The 19,158-nt window shown below is 45.7% G+C and overlaps 1 protein-coding gene across 2 annotated transcripts in view; it reads right to left on the minus strand.

The window, feature by feature from the left end:
- The window catches only part of ARID3B (AT-rich interaction domain 3B), a 52,169-nt gene that overhangs the window by 12,371 nt on the left and 20,640 nt on the right, over window positions 1–19,158 (minus strand). For both annotated transcript variants that reach the window (XM_074296997.1, XM_074296998.1), the window contains exons 3-4: window positions 11,372–11,443; window positions 11,072–11,144 (exon numbers count right to left, since the gene is read on the minus strand). In XM_074296997.1, coding sequence (XP_074153098.1) covers window positions 11,072–11,144; window positions 11,372–11,443 — 145 coding nt within the window. The remainder of the gene's footprint in view (window positions 1–11,071; window positions 11,145–11,371; window positions 11,444–19,158) is intronic.

Below are 19,158 nucleotides of genomic sequence, written 5' to 3' on the forward strand. Positions count from 1 at the left end.
AGTCCAAGGACTATGGAAGTAACCCAGAAGCAAAGAACACAAATGGATTCCAATGTAGGTCTTCATGACAACTACTAAAGGGCTGGGGTCTTGGACCTATGGCATGGCCCTGTTAGGGACCCTCACTGCTTTTCCTTGGCTCAGAACAGATCATTAATCATTTTGGCAGAAAAACTGTCGCGTAGGCCAGAAGGTGAGAGAAGCACACAGCCCATCCAAGGCAGGCCCCATTCCTGGCCATGGCTCTGCAGATTAACCCTTCTGCCACAGGGAGGGAAGTAACCCAGGACATTCTCAGGAACTGTTTTTGTAGAAAATAGCTTTCCGAAGGTAACTGGACCACAGGGTCAAGCGCTCTTCAGAACAAATTCCAGATGGATTGTTCCACAAGACAGAGCATGTGATGAAGCTGCACCTAACAGAACATTTCTAAAAGTGCTGCTTGAAGTTGGTCCTGAAGCCACTTCTTCCCCCAGGTCTGGTCAGCATCCCAGGCCCAAACTGCAAAAATCAGCAGTCTTCCAGCACTGACACTTCGCACCCTGAACCATCACCTCAAAGTGGGGGAGGCTGTCTGGGACTGCACCCTCTTTGCCACAGTGTGGAGCTGCGGGGAGAATGCTAGATCCATGTCTGATTCAGCACTTACTCTTGTGTCGGGCCCTGTGCTTAGATCTGGGGACACAAAGGAAGAAAAAGAAACAGAAGACAATGGTCCTGCCCTACAGAAGTCTGAAGATTGACCAGCCAGTCCCTTTTCTCCTGGGACCCTGCGTTTCTTCATTTCTAAATAAGGTCGTCCGGTGCTGCTCCCACCGCCTGCCTCCGAGGGCCCCTGGGAGGAAGCGTTTCGTCAACACGAGGTATTACCTCCAGCCCATGCCGCAACCTCTGACGAGACCAATGGTCACTCTGGATCTAGCTAAGCCTCCCTGTCCTCAGAAGGGCTCACACGTTCTCTGTAAGAGAGGGAAGGCGGAATTCAGCAGAAGTCAGAGTCCCAAGGACCGCTCGCCCTCCTACCTCCTCTGGGAGCCGCTGGTCTCTGGCCGAGAGGGCCGACAAAGTGCGTGGTGCTTTCCAGGTTCTAAAGTATCCTACATCCGTTACCTTGGAGACTCATACACATGGTGACACGGGTGAGTGGGTATTACCCTCCAATAACAGATGAAGTGACCAGCAAACCTAGATAAAGCACCTTTCCATTTGCCAAGCCTCTGGAGACAGGATCTCATTGAATCCTCACCACCACCCTGGGGTTAAGGGCGACGCCATCTTACAGATAAGGAAACAGGCTGCAAAGGACGGTAACACAGCTAATAAAGCATCCACAGTAGCCTTCAAGTTCAGTTTCCCGATTCCAAACCTAAAGCTCCGTCCATTCTGTCCCAGCCACCAATCGGAGCCAGAGAGCTCCCTAATCACTCTGACCCAAAGTCACAGAGCGGCAGGGGCTGCAGCTCTCTGCTGGAATCTGCGTCCTGCATGCCGCAGCAGCCTCCTGCCTTCCCTGACATTCCCTCCACCCACCCGCCCACAGCACATCCTCCTTCCAAGCATTTTCCAATTAAAGCTTCCTGTTCCCGACTTGCACGCAGTCAGACGTGCTGCTAAGCTCTCCTCCCTCCTCCTTGCTTGGGCCAGATTACTGGCAAAGATGGAGGAAATGCAAGAGAACCCATTCCGCTGCTTGCCACGAGCCCTGGGAAGAGATCTGGAAGGAGAGCAGGCGCCGGCTCTGAGGGCTGAAGTGAATCGTTTGGATTATCTGTGCTTTCCCATGGCCCGTATTCTTCCATTACTGAGGATAAGTCACAGCTAGCTGTAGCGTATCAAATGATTGCTAACTACAGCAATGACCGGTCGGTAGCAGTCGTGCAGCCTGAAGAATGGCAGAAAGTCAAGAGTTTCAACCTTTACGGCCTCAGAAAAGTGGCCAGTCCTGAGCCGGCAGAGGCCGGCTCTTTGACTTTCAGGAGAAGCCAGAGCAGAACAGACCAAGGACAAGCACTCGTCCCAGGGATGCTCCCTCCAGAGCTGTCCTGAGGGGCCTCGGGGCCACAAGAACACACCACCAGCGCTTTCCCGCCTGGCCAAGGGACAAAGCCACAGCCGTGCAAGCATTTCCTGGGCTGTGGAGGGCAGATAAGCGCACAACGCAAGGAAACACCCTTTCCCACCATAAATCCTGAGTCCACACACAGTAAAAGCAGATCCTGCAACCCCTTTTGGGAAAACGAAGGTCAGCCTGCAGCCTTGAACAGACTGAGGGGACCCTCTCCTCCCCAGGCCCTCCGAGGTGTGCACAGAGAGCGAGCTGGTCAAACATGAATCACACCAGAGCTTCCTGACGTTCGGAGAGTCCTGCTGGCCTTTCTCACGAGCACAGGGGCTGCGGCCTTTGATGTATCTGCTCTGACCTTTGGCAACAAGCACATTTTTTTTTAAATGCAGTGAAACCCAATTATAAAATGCAATAGCACGGTCCTCATTAGGCTCTTTGGGGTTCTTCCCTGACCTCCCTAGGACAGCTTCTTCCTGAAAAGTGGAAAAGACGGGGCTAATGGTCCCAGAGCGCCAGGCTGGGCCTCCAGGTCTTTGTAAGGGGCCAAGTCCTTACAGATCATTTACCTGGGAAAGACATCGGGATTTGTCACGTCCCTAGTTCAGACAGACACCCTGAGGAGGTAAAGACCACGGTGTCAGGCCTCCTCAGTGGACACGAGAACGCTGGGTGGTTCTGAGATTCGATGTTCATTAGGGAATAATTTACAAACAACCACTAGGGAGTTAAATTAGTCAGAGGGCTCTTAACTAGAACTGCTTAGCCAATAATTTGTCCCCATCTGTGAGCATGTACGTACACATGTATGCATGGGCGGGGTTGAGAAGGTAAAGACTTCTAAAATCCTACAACGATCTTCCTAAATAATTCACCAAGACCAGCTTATTTCATTCACTCTGGCTTTCAGTAACTTTGGAAGAAGATGCTGCTGGGCGATGGTGGGACAGAACATGTTTTACTAGTGACATTAGCCACAGAGACAGGGCTGATGGGGACACAGACCTGTGTACCCTGGAGCATGTTATGCTTTTTCCATACCTCACGCAGCTTCCAGGTTCTTCCTCACCACCCTGCCATCCCACTTCTCCCCATCTGGAAAAGCATCTGTAGACTAGAAGGCCCGAAATATAACCTCAGCTAGTAGGGAAGAGTTATATGCTTAGTTTGGGCCTTGGACCAACTTGTTTTAATTTTAAGTACAAGCACAACCTCCCCCATACCACCAGCACAGACCATGCTTTGCAGCCCATCCAAATTTGCTTGACTTCAACTGAGCCCTCGTTGCTGCAAGGAAATCCTTTTATATCTCCCTAATTTAACTCACTGTTTTGTTCGCTACAGCAGCTTTCCCAAATTTTTTTTTAATCTCTCCTCAAACCTCCCATGACTCCCTCTTTCTATGTCTTCTTAGCTGAGAACCTATTCATACTTTGCAAAAAAAAAAAAAAAAATTTGAGGCAACTTGCCAAGAGCTCCCTCCTCATCTCCTATCACTTAGAGCCTTTGGCCACTCTCCTCTTTCACCTGTTTTATATAATGAGCTGGCAACCCTCTGTAAACTTACAAGTAACCCCGTTCCATTTATTGTTTCCCACAGACTGCTCCCTCTATCACCCCCTCTCCCTTATTTTCAATTTCTCCCTATCTAGTGGCATTTAGATTGCCTGGCACTTAGTAAGCACTTAATACGTGTTTATTGATTAACTGCTTCCCTACTGCTTACAAACATGCCCTTTTTTCTCCCTCACTTTAGCCATCCATCCCTGCCCCCCCCAAATTGTGTCTACCTGTTGCAGCTAAACTCATTGAGAAGGCCCTCTACAATTGGTGCCTCCATTTCCTTTACTCCTAACATGTCCACAATCTTTCTTTTAAACCTCATCACTCAGGGTAAACTAGTCTCTCCAAAGTCCCATTCTCTCCTGGCCTTCTCCCCGCCCTCCTTGTCAGTCTCTGCAGTCTCTGCCACGGCTGACTGCTCTCTTCTCTCTAGAGTTTTTGGGCCCCAATCTCTCCTGGTTCTCCTCCTCCCTCCCAGACTCCTTGTCATTCTCCTTTGCTGGATCTTCATTCAGGTCGCGGCGACTGCTAAACAGGGATGTCCCACAGGCTCGGTCCTGTCCCTTCTCCCTCTATTTTACTGAATGATCAACTTCCATGGATTCAATTAGCACCTCTAAGCTGCTGATTCTCACATCTATTTATCCAGTCCTAACCTCTCTGCTGACCTTCTCTCTCACATCTCTAAATGCCTATTAAGACATTCTGAAGTAAACCCAAGGTGATCAAAAAAGGAAAGGGAAATGACCTACTTTAAAACAATACTTATAGTAGCTCTTTCTTGTGGTGGCAAAGAATTGGAAATCAAGAAGATGCCCATCTACTGGGGAATGGCTGAACAAGTTGTGGTATATGGCTGTCACGGAATATTATTATTGCTCTAAGAAAGGATGATCAAGATGTTCTCAGAAAAACCTGGAAAGACTTATGCGAACCAATACACAGTGAATCAAAAAGATCCAGGAGAGTATTATACATGATAACAGCAATACTGAATGATGAAGAACAGTGATTGACTTAACTCTTCTCTGCCAATGGTCCAGACAATCCCAAAGGATCCATGCTATTTTTACTTTTTCTTCTTTTTTCTTTTTTTTGGATTGAGTCTTTTTGGACAAAATGACTAACGTGTAAATGTTTCACCTGATTGCACAGTATTAGATTGCTTGCCATTTCAGATAAAGGGGAGAAGGAGAGAAAGAGAATTTGGAACTTAAAACTTTTAAAAAGATTAAGAATTGTTTTTAACATGTAGTTGGGATAAAAATACAACAGGACTAATAAAAAGAAATCCTGAACTAGATGTCCAATAGACATGCTCAGAATTCATGACCATTCCTCTTCAACCCTCTCTCCTTCTCAACTTCCTTAGTACCTACTGTTTAGGGCACCACCATCCCCCAGCTAACATTGCATCCCCCACCGCTCACACTGTCTCCCACACACATGTGATCTGTTACCAAGGCCTGTTGGGTGTATCTTTGTCACAGCTCTCATATACACCCCCTTTTCTTCTCCCACTATGTCACTCCCCTAATGCAAGTCCCATCAAGCCTGCTGGCTGACCTTCCTGAACAAATCTCTCCTCACTCCAGGCCATCCTGGGCTCCGGATCCACAGCTTTTCAGTCTAATTCAACTCCCCAAACTTTGTCATGCTGACCCCCCCCCCCCCACAGCCTCGCTGCTGGGAACAGGAGACATGTGGCCTCCCCAGAAGGGTCAACAGCTCAACGACCACTGCAGGGTCCACAGCCTGGGAGCTCCCTGCCCGGTTCCCAAAGTGTTAAAGCAGGCTGCCAGGGTGGTAAAGAAAACTGACCAGCAGCATGAGGGCAAGAAAAAACAAGCAAAAAACGAGTCTGTCCTAGAAATCAAAGGTAATGATTACAGGCTGGGAGATCATCCAATTAAAAGAGGGGGAGAGCTACACAGGAACACAAAAAGGCAGTTAGAGCCCTCGATACCTCCCCAGGCATTATGGCCACGGGAAAGTCATTTTATCACTTGCAGCTGCAATCATTCAGGGGCTGCCTGCTGTGCTCCTGCCACAAATAAACCTCAGCCATTCAACCTGGGTTAAGACCATTCTGAAGACCACTCTTGGCGCCAGGGCCCGGGCCCTGTGACCTTTCAGGCTCAGGGCGTTTTTGGAAGCCCCTTGTGAAATCGGCCATTTATTCTTCACACCGGGCCTGAGGACATGAGTCACCAGGCCAGCTGTGCTCCCACCCCAGCCACTAAGAGCTGCATTATCCCATGGGCCTCGGAACGTTTAAACCTGACAAGTCAGTCACAAATGCCAGGGGCCCTTCTTCTCACTCCCATGTGAACTGGAAAGGCTCCAGGCTTCACACACCTAAGACAATCAAATTCCCAGCCTCCTCTCCAGGCTTTCAGAATGAGAGTAGCTTCCGGAAAATGGGTATTGTAAATATAATGGAAACGGCCTCACAATTCGGCTTCCATCCCCTGGCCTCTCACCACTCCGTTCACCCTTTACACTCCTGTTTGTTATTTTTCCTAAAGTGCTGCCTTCCTCTTGGGTTTTCTCATTCAAGATCTTATTTTCAAATTCCTTATTTTTAAAATGAAAATTCTACTACTTAACCCATAGAGTTGTTATGAGGGGGAAAAATTTAAACTTTAAAGTGTTAGAGAAATGACAGCTGATCGATCACATCCATCTTGTCCAAATTTTCTAAAGGTTTAGACTGACTATCAATGAAATAAGCCCTTAGACCAGTGGTCCTCAAACTTTTTAAACAAGGGCCCGTTCCCTGTCCCTCAGACTGTGGGAGGACCGGACTACAGTAAAAACAAAAGCTCACCCTCTGTCTCCGCCCCTCAGCCCATTTGCCATAACCCAGTGGCCGCATAAACGTCCTCAGCGGGCCATAGTTTGAGAACCTCTGCTTTAGACTATATTATTTAGGGTTACTTCTAACCTTTCCACCTTTTCTCTTACTACTCTTCAAACAGAATACGCCTTTCCCCTCCCCCCAAAAACTCCCAAACCCACAAAACATATATTGAGCACGTACTGCAGGCCGAGGACTGTGGGAGGCACCGGGGAAACTACAAGTTTAGATAAAACATCACTCCCCTCCTTGGGGACGTCACAATCTAGCAGAGGTATCAGACACCGCCACCCACAGACAAAATGCCCTCATACGGAACTCAACCAAGCAGCAGAGATCAGCCTGGGCAAGGTCCAGCCCTATTTATAGGCAAGACAACTTCCCTGGAGGTTAAAGACCCGCTGTTGGTTAGTGAGAGTTTGGAACTCAATCCTTCCTGCTCCAGGTCTCAAGCCATTGACCTCATATCCCAATGAATCAAGTGAAGGATCTTTGTGTGTTCTGGATCTTTGTGTGTTCTCTATCTCTGGTCCCTCTCCCCAAGAGAGCCCTGTAGACACCGTAGCAAAAGCTTGAGAAATGTCTGCTCCAGGAGTGCTCTCCTCCTCTCCTAGTTCTAGAAATGACCATCACGTCAGATTCCCCTACAGAAATATTTTCTCTAAGACTAGTCACACTACCTGACTTGAAATAAGAGAGTTCTGATGTGGGGTCAGAAGCCGCCAGCGTGCAACAAGTGGGAACAGCCAACTGGGCTTGGAAGGTGCAAGAGGCTACTTGGTGGGTGAGCCTGAGCATGGACCTTAATTTCTCAGCCTTTCAGACCAATCTCTAAAATCCAATCTGAGGAACAGTTGCCTTGGTAGAAGGCATTTCCTCGCCAGTTCTCTATGCCAAAGGAGCCACAGGTTAGTTTAAAAACAAAGGCATCAGTGAGACCATAAGCTACAGCTTTCCCATTCACCAAGCACTAACCTCCAAATGTCCTCAGGCCTTTAACAGAGAAGGAAAACAACCTGAGATAAGTAACCTTGCCCACATTCAAGTGAGTAGGTGACATGGGTCAGATCAGAACTCAAGTCTTATGGATTTTCCCATACAACCATGCTGCCCTTCAAACGGAGAGCTCACATTTATACGGTGCCTTCTGGCAAGGATTCTAGATCACACTTTCTCATCTGATACTCAACAAACTGAAGATACTGAGGGCCTGTGAGATTGGTGTTGGAGATGACATCAACATGAAGGGCGAAGCAGGGCAAGAGAGAGAGGAGGACAAAGACCTAGGCAGGGAATGCCAGCAGATGCCCTGGGCTCCTGCAGCACTGTGCCACCCACTCTCATGTTGGCACTGGCCTGGTGTGGGCACATCTTCACCTGGTCAAAGGCAGGGCCCTGCAGAACAAAATAATCTCTTGCCTCGTCAGCCAAGTTCCATACGCCTTGTACAGATAATGTTCAGATTCAGAGATTATGTCACTTGTCTGGAGAGTTACAGAAGCCTCCCAAGGGAGCTGAGCTTCTCAGGATAGTGCCTGTCCCCCCTACCTTCCTCACCTCAATACTCTGCCCCATGGCTTTCTGTGCCAGTGTTTTCTCCCATACCAGCAGGCCCTCTTCTCTTCAACAGCTCCCATAACTTCACTATCTCCCTCACAGAATCTCAGGATCTGAGAGCTGGAACCAACGCCAGGGGCCATCTGGTCCAACCCACATCCAAAAGGAATCCCCACTCTTTAGTAGCTGACAAGTGGCCTCTGCTTGCAGACCCTCAGGGGGAAGCTGCCCCATCCCAAATGTGGGTGACTCTCACCCTTAGAGAGATGTCCTGATGCAAAGTCTAACAGCCCCCAAAGGTTCTACCCTTTGGAGCCCAACAGAACAAACCAAATTTTTCCTCTGCAGGGCTTGAGCCCTGCTGCCTCCCGGATAGCTCAAGCTCCACAAGTTCATGCCCTCCTCCTCTGCCCCACATGGCCCCCACAGCCTCTGTCTGCCCACAGGTCCGGCACCAACTTTACTTGGGGGCTCATGGCAGCTGTGAGGACCTCCCCACAGGCCTTTCTCCACTGCATCCAGCAGCCCCACATCTGCTATTATGATTTTCCATCATCACAGAGTGGCCGGGCTACTCCCCTACTCAATAGGCTCCAGTGACTCCCCCTTCTCTGGGAGAGACAGCCTCCTGGTTGGCTTGTAAAGCTCTTCAGAACGGAGCCCCCTCAATTTTCCTGGCTCCCAGCCCTGCGTTCTGAGCTACACAATCTGGTTTTTCTCCCCATCCTCTCAGGCCTCTGCCACCCCTGCTTCGGCCATTCCCGATACCTGGCACTGCCTCTCTCCTTCCCTCCCTTCCCCATAAAGCCTTTCCTAATCCCTCCCAGCTACCAGGCTCCCGCCACCTTCCCTTATGACCTTGTATGTGAATAACTTGCACGCATTTGATATTTATTCCACAGAGACTGTCCCCAGGGTCTTAGTGCGGCTTTTGACTTTTGGGACACCCTCCATATCTTGATTCTGTGTGTGCACACACATGCGGTGCACACGTCTCCTTAGGTAAGATAGAAACTCTCTGACCAGGGATTGTTTCACATTTGGTCTATGTATCTATCCCCAGCCCTAAGACAGTGCCTGGCACAGAGCGGGCACTGAATAATTACTGGCTGACCAATTTACTGAACAAGTCCATGAGTTGGGTACCATGATCCCAGGCTATAGAACAGGTGAAGGGTAGTCACACCTGAAGACCAGACCTTTGACCTCCAAACAATGTCAGCACAAGTCTAATATAACCATCCTTCTCGCCTCGTTACTGTTCTACATAATCGGTGCTTAATAAATAGGGGCTGCTTGAACAAACTGAATACATGAGGAGTCTATCCGTTGTCCCTTCCCCTAGGTGCCTGAAATTCCCAGGCAATCCAAGCTCCTCATTCTAGCTGAGGTTTTGCCCTGTCAGGGTTTTGTTGTTGTTGTTGTGGTTTTTTTTTTTTTTTTTTTTTTTAATACTAAACCCAAATAGCTCAACCTTGTCTGCCAAGTGATAGCGGAAATTCAGAAAACTCCAACCTTCCCTCTTCACCACTGCCTTCTGATGAGGAGACAACTGGCTTAAGCCAGGCCCCCACGACAAAGGTCTCCTGTCTCCCACTTAGCTGCTCTGTAGCCCAGTAAGGCTAACGACTATTTTTCTGGCTTGGCAGGCCCAATACTTCTCTTCCATTTCCCTTTAAAATCCTTCTGGGAAATGAGCACAGCAATAAAGAAGAAAATAAAACAGTGGAAATACACTGCTGATTAAAATCTATATTGCTATGGCAGCCCCTTCGAGCCAGGATCAGCTCCTGGATTGCACCAGCTGGGCTTGTGGAGCTTGTAAATAATTAAAAGGTAATTGGAAGGAGAGACCAAAGTATTAAGTGGATTTCTCTCTCTCCCCGGGTAAGCAGGTTTTCTACTGGCAGTCACATACATTCTCAGGATTATAGCCCTCTTTCTTCACTTACACTGACATGTGTAGCTCCAGATAACAGTTATGTGTGTAAAGATAACAGTTATGTGTGTAAACCAGTTAGCCTTCCTAGACCTGTCTTTGCAGAAATTGATGGCTGGGAGAAATGGGCTCCAAGCTTTCCAATGCCCTCCTGAACAATTTCGTAGTCACACCTGTACTAGCTAGGCAGTTGTTATGGCTCCTGTATGCAAAAAGATGGGGAATGGAGCAGCTCTGGCTCACTGGCTGGGGATGGCTGGGGAGGATGGTCCAGGCTGAACCAGAATATCTTATTTGTTTTCAGGAAATGTTGACTTCTCTGCCCACAAAAGGACTGATGTATGAACTGAACTAGGGGCTGCAAAGAAACACAGTTGGCACCAGTCTTTCCTGTGGCTTTGAGCGTCTGAGGATGATAGTGCGAGGGGAACTGAGAAGCTCTATGGTATGGAGTTCATGATTCCTGCCCATGTTTCCTGAGAGCTGACTTTGTTAGTGACCCAGCTCCTATAACAGGATGTAAAGCAGGAAGGAAACACATAAGGCGCAGTCACGCAAGGGTCCCTAGTGGCAGGGGGTGGGGAGGGATGGAGAGCAAGGAGGAAGAAAGAATCAGGGAGAGTCTGGCCCATTTCACAACTGAACTGTAACAATGTGCTAACCAAGATAATGGAAATAAGGATCAAAGATCCATTTGAGAAAAGAGAAGAGGCTTGGCCTCTTTCCCACGGATTATTTCAGGTCTTTGCTACAAATCCTAAGGGGCTCTTATTCTTCCATTTACTTTTCTCGCTCTCTAGGATATGAGAGACCCTGCCGCTGGCCCTGGCAAAAGTCGGAATGAACACCTGGGATGATAAAATGGAGGTAACATTGGATTTTGAAATGGCTCTTGAGACCAATTAATTGGAGTAAAAACTGAGCCAGGGAAGGATTTGTATGACCATTCCACCCAGATGCCTCCAGAACTCCTCTTCTAGCATTCTGGTGGCTGCTTTTGCCCCCACACCCAGACTCGATCAGTAAAACCTTCAAGTAGGGCCTTTGGAACTCTGACTGGAAGAAGGCTGGGCAATATATGAGTACTCACCCCTCTTCTGCATGAAGATGAAAAGGTCATCCAAGAACTCTTTCCGTTCGGGGTCATTGTCCAATTCATACAACTGCAGACCCCATCCCCCCCAAGAAAAAAAAAATGATGTCAAATGTCATCCTATTGGTGAGATAATCCATAGATATAAAAAGTTACCTACCCTCCTAAATAGGAATCATGATCCACTCCTACCCTTAGCCTCAGAGAACTAGGAGAGATACTAGAGAAATGATCTATGAAAATAAACTTCCTTTTCTAAACCCAAGGATTTTTGCCACCATACAAAATAGTACGGACCTTAGCAAAATCTCGAGAGATCTCTCTTCCCCGTCCTCCATCAGTATCATCACTCCAGGTCAAACCACCATTCTGTAAAAGACAAAGAGGAAAAAAGTTTACAAGGGGAAAGAAAGGAAAAGGGAAGGAAAAATAAGCAAGTAACCTAGGGAATAATTTAAGATGAGGGCAAAAAGATCTGTAATTCAATTATTCTGGCTCATGTGAAATACTGGTAAGAAAACAATCAAAACAAATAGTCCTTCATTCAAGTCTCATATTGAGATCATTTATTTTTCATCACATGATTTTAAAAAAATAGGAAGGAGTAAGATGAAAAGGATTCAGTGGGATAGTGCAGTAACAGGTGACTTCTTCAAAGGGATTGGGGCTTCTCAAAGACAAAGGCAAGAAGTGATGGAGAAATGTATGGGAGAAGTCAGACATCTTCATTATTTCTCCCCATCACCATCACAATAACATCATCATCATAGGTGGGAAGGGAGGAAATAGACACTATATCCAGCTCTGTAAAGAAGCAAAGATGGGAAAGAAAAGGTGAGAGGGATAAAAGGAACCTGGAACTGGCATCTCTCTTCAAGCTGGGTCTGTCAGACTTTGGGATCAAATCAGTATCCCAGATTTTTAGGAAGTACAACGTTTCTGGTGACATTACCTAAAAGAAGAGAGTGGTCCCTGATGCTAAAGTGAAAAGTTTATTTTCATTAAAATAGCTATAATTCAGAAAAGCCATTTGTCACTCTCAACTGAATAGTAAGAAAACAACTGATGTAACAAAGGGAGGCTTAGAAGGTCTAAAAATACCTCGGGCTAAATTTAATAGGCTGAAGTTGAAATCGAATACTTTGGTTGAGAAGATCCAAGCACACAGGTATTGGATAAAGAAGACACAACTAGACAACAGCTAATGACCAAAAAAGTCGGATTTTCTATTTGGGGTTGCTCTCTATGAGAGGGAAGAAGGGAGAAAAAGTTGGAACACAGGTTTTGTAAGAGTGAATGTTGAAAACTATCTTTCCAGGAATTTGGTAATAAGATGCTTAATTTTTTTTTTTTTTTTAATCAAAAAACCAAACCAAAACCAAACCCCAAAGCCCTGGGTTCTGATCAAGTACTAGTTTGAGCTGAATCAACAGAGTGCTGTGGAGCCCAAACAAGGATCTCAGGCAGTGAACTGGTTAGCCTGAAGACAAGGGGTCACAGCCCCACAGTTGTTGTTCTGGTTCTGTCCTGGGCACCAAACTTTAGGAAGGTCTTTGGTAAGATGAAATAAGTCTAAAGGAAGTCAACCAGGAAGTTGACAGGTTGGGCCACTGAAAGAAAAGATGAAGGAACTGGAGATGAGAAGAATATTATAGGGAGACAAAATAGTTGTCCTCAGATATCCGAAAGGCTTACTGATGTAGAAAAGGCAGAAGACTCACTCCACTTAGCCTCAGAGAACACAAAAATTGACACTACGGAGCATCAATTTCCTTCCATTAGAAGGAACATGTTTCTAATGCTAAGCTGTCCAGAAGTAAGAAAGTGCTGTCTCAAGATCATTTCAAAGCTAAGTTGAAGCTGTCTAGCCAACTGCTGGGGAGTGGCTTCCTTCTCAGGTATTGAGAACAGAGCACTCTGACGCAATGTGATACATAGCTATACTTGGATATCATTGTTAAAAGGACAGGGAAAGTAAAACTGCATTATTAGTTGATGTGATCAATTAACAAATTCAATTCACACTGAAGAGGATGTGGAAGTGGAGGATACAGAAATTCAGGGTTATTCCAGTGGATCTGACGGAGGAGGCTACAATGTATCTGAAAAGGAGGAAGAGATCTTGGGGGACACTTACAGAGAGGAAAGAGGGACTCATGGAAACGACCACAGAAGCAGAATGGTTATTGAAAGGAAAAACCACTCGCTATTTCAGGGGTTGTGATCTTTCCTTCAAGCAGTCAGTATTTAAATAGACGTTGGTTACATTTTTCAATCATCTGTTTGCGCCTTGTGAGGCTAAAATCCATATGCTATTTACTGTGCAAACAGTTCGTTGCAGTTTAAAGAAAACTAGATAGAGGTAATTTTGTTTCTATTTCTAAAATGCTGATAATCAAAGAAGGGGCAGGATCGATGCTTCGAGTAGATGAGATGAGAACTCGGAATTCTGTGAGACAAAGCAGGGAGGCTCCATGTTTGTTTTGCGTCTCATTCTCTACCAGAAGAATGCTCCCTGGGCTGAGAGCTGATGCCTAGGAGAAGGGAGGCCCCAGTATGAGAGCATCTGGCTGATTTTTAAAAATCAAATCCAATACTGTAACACATGTAACATGTATGGGATTGCTTGTCATCTAGGGGAGAGGGGAGAGGGAGGAAAGGGAAAATTCGGAAAAGAAGTGAGTATAAGGTAATGTTGTAAAAAAAATTACCCATGCATATGTACGGTCAAAAAAAAATTATAATTATAAAATTAATTTTTAAAAAATCAAATCCATCTAGAAAAGTGAACACCCCAAAAGAACCAGCCCGGGGTAATTAGAACAGGTGGTGCTGGCCAACACTGCCTCCATTTTTCATGGAGTTCTAGACTAGCCAGTCAGGATGTTAGACATGTTCTTTTACTGACATTTAGCAAAGCAGCTGATACAATCTCACATGCTATTTTTAAAGAAAAGAGAGAAATGTGAGCCAGACAGGAACTGGTTGAAGAGCCAGATCTGGAATGGTCTCCAACGGTTCAATGGGACGAATACTCTCAGTACCAGGCAGAGAGTTTTCCAGTGCCGTGCCTGAGCGATCTGGGCTTTGCCTCGGCTGTGATAAGACGAGGAACACTACGCCACTGCACTGTAATTTCAACAACTCTGGAAGAGAAAGCGAGATCTTTGCACAGGATTACACAATCCTGCCCTTCATGTGGTCTTCTCACCGTTCCTCCGAATCACATGCCATCTTCTGTCCATAGGCCTAGAATGGGCCCCCTCCTCACCTCTGCCTTTTAGAGTCCTGAATGTCCCCCATGTCCTTGGGGGTCTTCCTTCTAAAGGAGGATTTTCCTAACATGATGAGGCAGAATTTGATTTCTGGGTTAGCCGCTTCCTCCTCTCTTGCTCACCTCACTGGGCCAATCTGTTGTCAAACCATGACATCAGTGCCCTTCTCTTCATTCACACACTTGCACCCTAGTAGAGGCCCTTGGCCCCTTCGGCCACAGCTACTAGGCCATTCCTCCTCAAAAATGGCTGGTGTCATCATCATCATCAAGAACCACAATGACATAATGCTTTACAGTCTTGTTGTATCACTGTTTCTCTGAATTCTTTGGTCTTTCTTCACAGAGCAAAACATTCATTCACCCATTCATTCTTCAATCAATAGGGCGCCCACTATTTCCAGATTTTCCTACGCTACATTTTCATGTGTATGCGGCAAAAAATTGGAAAATGAGTAGATGTCCATCAATTGGAGAATGGCTGAATAAGTTATGGTGAAAGTAATGGTATATTATTGTTCTATAAAAAATGATGAACAAGCTGATTTTAGAAAGGCCTAGAAAAGTTTACACAAACTGATGCTGAGCGAAACAAGCAGAACCAGGACTACATTGTACACAGTAACAGCAAGATTGTGCTATGATCAACGATGAAAGGCTTGGTTCTTCTCAGCAGTTTAGTGATCCAAGGCAATCCCAATAAACTTTGAATGGAAAATGTCATCCCCATCCAGAGACAGTAGAAAGGAGATTGAATGGAATTCAACATACGCTATGTTCACTTTTTTCCTTTTTTTTTCTCTCATCATTTTTCTCTTTTGTTGACTTTTTTGTCCTAACATAATTCATAAGGAAATGTGTTTAAAAAAAAATTGGTTTTTATGTGTAACTAGGGAAAATTAAAAATTAATTGGAAAAAAAGACTGCTGCTGATTCCTCTGATAAAATCTGTATTTAAGAAGCAGAATTTTCTGGGAGAAACTAAATATCCCATAAGTAGGATCAGAGCCACAACCACAATGTAAATACCATGCCAATTAATAAGTGCTTATTTACTATGTGTCAAGTACTGTGTCCTACAGACACCAAGAAAAAGCAAACACAAAACAAAAAAAGCCCATCCTCAAAAAGCTTACATTCTAATGGAAGAGAAAATATCTAGATAAAGTGATGGTAAAGAGCACAGGGCAACCTTGGGAGGAAAGTACTAGCAGCTGGGGATGGGAAGAACATAGCCAGAAAAAGTCTTCTGCAGTTGCTGGTGCTTGAGCACAGTTTTAAAGGAATGGGGGATTCTAAGAGGCAAAGGTTAGAAGAGAAGGAGCTCCAGTCGTGGTCACAGCCAGTCAAAAGACACGGGATGGTGTCATGTGTGAGGAATAACAAGCAAGCCCACAGGGCTGAACTCCATATGACTGCTCCAGAGGGGATAAATGTGTAAGAATACAGGGGAAAGTCGGGTTGTAAAGAGCTTTGAATCCTAGGCAGATTATCCTTTATATTTTATTCTGGAGAAAGCAGGGAGCCATTGGAGCTTACCAAGTAGGGGGAAGGAAGGGCGCAAAGCCTGATTTCCACTGCTGAGAAACCATTTTAGCAGCAGGATGTATGGCTGGGGGAAGCTTGGGGGGTCTCAGTAATTAGAAGGCTATTTATAATATAAAAGTCCAAGTGAGGGAGACAAGGGCCTAAGCTGGAAGCATCCATGTGAATGAAGACAAGGGCAGAAAGACAGAAACATGGTTTGACAACAGACGGGCTACATGAGGTGAGAAGTGAGAAGAAAAAGATGCTAAACAGGAATTCAGATTTTACTCCAGCAGAATCTGGCTCTGCCTCAGTGACTTTCTTAGCATAGTCTCCTTGAAGGAAGTGAGTGTATATAAATAAAAATAGAGAGAGATTGAGAGAGACAGACTGGCAGGGTAGTGGTGGTGAGACAGAAAGTCCCTCCCATCCTTACCAGAATAAAACGTGCCCGAGGCCTAGTCCCTGACTTTACCAGCTGAGGGCACGTGCCTGAATGCCAGGTCGGTGCTGACCACACTCATAGGCTGGCCGGGCCCAGGGATAAGCCCCCCGGTGGCACCAGCAGCTCAGCAAAGACAATGACTAAGCGAGAAGACACCCACAAACACCCCTCGCCCCAGCATTCTGGGGTCATCTGGTAGTAACAAATACGATGAATAATAAAGACCACTCGCATCAGCAGAAGCGGGCGCAGCGCTCCTTTCACAGAGGGCAGGGGCTGCCCGGGTGCCCAGTGATTTCGGTTGAGCTGGTAATTCCTGCTGGAAAGTCAATTACCCCGTGAGCCCGTCAGCTGAGAGACATTTAATGGGGGATTACGGCCGTTTCTCCGATGTCAGCTGTTTATTGTGGCAGGTCAATTTCTAACTCACTCTAGCAAGAGATCTGAATGCTGGTTTTGTTCACAGGAGAATTCTTCTGTGTAGCTGTCACGGAGAGAGATTAAAACACAGCTTTTTGCTAATTACAGTAACTTCCAGCTGCTCTAAAATGCTCACTTAAAAACCATTTAATACTCTGCTGGGTTGAGGGGCCAGAACACACAAACTGGAATATTTTTCCCTAGCTTTCAACAGCAGGAGACGGTATAAAAACAAACATGCATGTGGGACTGAGCTGTTCGCCTTTGTGAAAGAAAGGGCTTGGCAGAGGAGAGAAAGAAAGGAAGGATCCCCTAAGTTGGGGGCACTTGCACCCTCAAGAGTCAATACCCCCCCCACTCCATCCAAGCCTAAGATGGCCTCAGTTGTTAAGATGGGTCTTGTCCCTGATTGTATGACACTAGAGACAATTGTTTTATATTGGATTACTTGCTGTCTCGGAGAGGAAGAGGGTGGAGAGAAGGCAGGGAGAAAGAAAACTGGAACGAAAGTTTTGCAAAAATGAATGTTGAAAACTATGCAGGTTTTTTTTTAAATAAAAAGCTATATACTTTAACATATTTAACAGGTATTGGTCAACCTGCCATCTGGGGGAAGGGGGGGGAAAGTTGGAACAAAAGGTTTTGCAATTGTCAATGCTGAAAAATTACCCATGCAGATATCTTGTAAATAAAAAGCTAAAAAACAAAAAACAAACAAAAAACAATTGCTTGTGGGCCTTAAAAACCTGTTTAACGATGGGATTGTAATTTGAAATGCCATAAACTCGGGAATCAGTCCATCAAAACTCAGAGAACAACTGTAAAGAAATGGGAGGGGCTCTAGGAATAATCTCACCGTTTGCCCCATCCAGAAAAAGTAAAAACAGTCCTCTACTTACTTAAGAGTCAAATGGATGAGTAATTGCTCACAGCTAAGGACAGCTGACAGCCTAACACTATATATTACAAAATTCCAAATACTCTCAATGCAAATAAAGGGAAAACTCTCATCCTGTATCAATTTTGTTGTTAGAGGGTGGAAGCTGCCTGGAGGGGAAGGGGATCACTTCTTCACAGGTGGCTAAATAGATGAATCAATTTTGACTCTAGGTGAAATTTCTGCTATTTTCTAGGACAGGATTTTTTTTTAATTTAATTTTTATTTAATTTTATAATTATAACTTTTTTTTTGACAGTACATATGCATGGATAGTTTTTTACAACATTATCCTTTGCACTTACTTCTATTCAGATTTTTTCCCTTCCTCCCCCAACCCCCTCCCCCAGATGGCAAGCAGTCTTATACATGTTAAATATATTACAGTATAGTCTAGATACAATATATGTGTGTAGAACCGAATTTCTTGTTGCACAGGAAGAATTGGATTCAGAAGGTAAAAATAACAGTTTACACTCATTTCCCAGTGTTCCTTTTCTGGATGTAGCTGGTTCTGTAGGACAGGATTAATAGCGACATCCGAGAGCAAAGACAAGGCTTGGGATCCTCTCAGCACCCAGGCTTCTCTATGATAGTTACCCATCCCTCCCCCACACTTCTGGACGACTGGTTTTAGCAAGTATTCACTTGGCTCTTCACCCTCATCGACTTTTACAAGAGCTGGTCCACTTGTGCAATGCAGATTTACAAGCAAGAGGAATCTGTGACAGGGGCTGAGGTGCAGGTTCTATTACTGGAAAGTTACAGACTTTGAATAATGGGTCTGACTGAGGTTGGTGGGTAGTGGAGGAGGCAGAGGGAATAAAAGTTCTTGCTCTCAGGCTGCTGGAGAAAGCAACCTAAAGAAGACCCTGAACACTTTAAAGATCAAGGGGTCTGAAAGAGAGTATAGCCGAATTGGCCACTGAGCACAAGGTATAACCTGTGCAGGGAAGAGTCTTTGATGCGCTGTCAGCAGCAGTATTGAATTACCCTAGAAATGCACGAGGGAAGCCAATAACAGCCCCGACTGGTCTCTTATTGCCATTTACAACCCTTCAGTCTTTCCTCCCTGAGAACTCCCTTCCTAAATCTTTGATCTCACCAGGGGTCCACAGGAAACTGACAGTTTGTCACTAAATACCTACCCAGGCCCCAGCTGCACTTGGGCCTGGCTTCTGTATTCCCATTCAGCTCAACTGCCACTAAGAGTTATTTTTTTGAAGAGAGAGATGAACTGTTTTCCAAAGTGGTTCAGGGAGAAGAAAAAAAGGCTTTGTGGCCAGGGAAAGTGTGTGTGTGTGTGTGTGTGTGTGTGTGTGTGTGTGTATGTGCGTGTATATGTACACTCATGCATGGATGAACTATATGTTTTCTGAAAGGAGTCAGAATCAACAGCTTTCCCCACAAAATAAATATTCAAACCAAGCAGAGAGCTGTGAGTGAGAATCTCAAAGCCCCAGTACAGGAAGGCGAACGAA

The sequence above is a fragment of the Sminthopsis crassicaudata genome, chromosome 2 (assembly GCF_048593235.1).
Source record: "Sminthopsis crassicaudata isolate SCR6 chromosome 2, ASM4859323v1, whole genome shotgun sequence".
NCBI classification, from domain to species: Eukaryota; Metazoa; Chordata; class Mammalia; order Dasyuromorphia; family Dasyuridae; genus Sminthopsis; species Sminthopsis crassicaudata.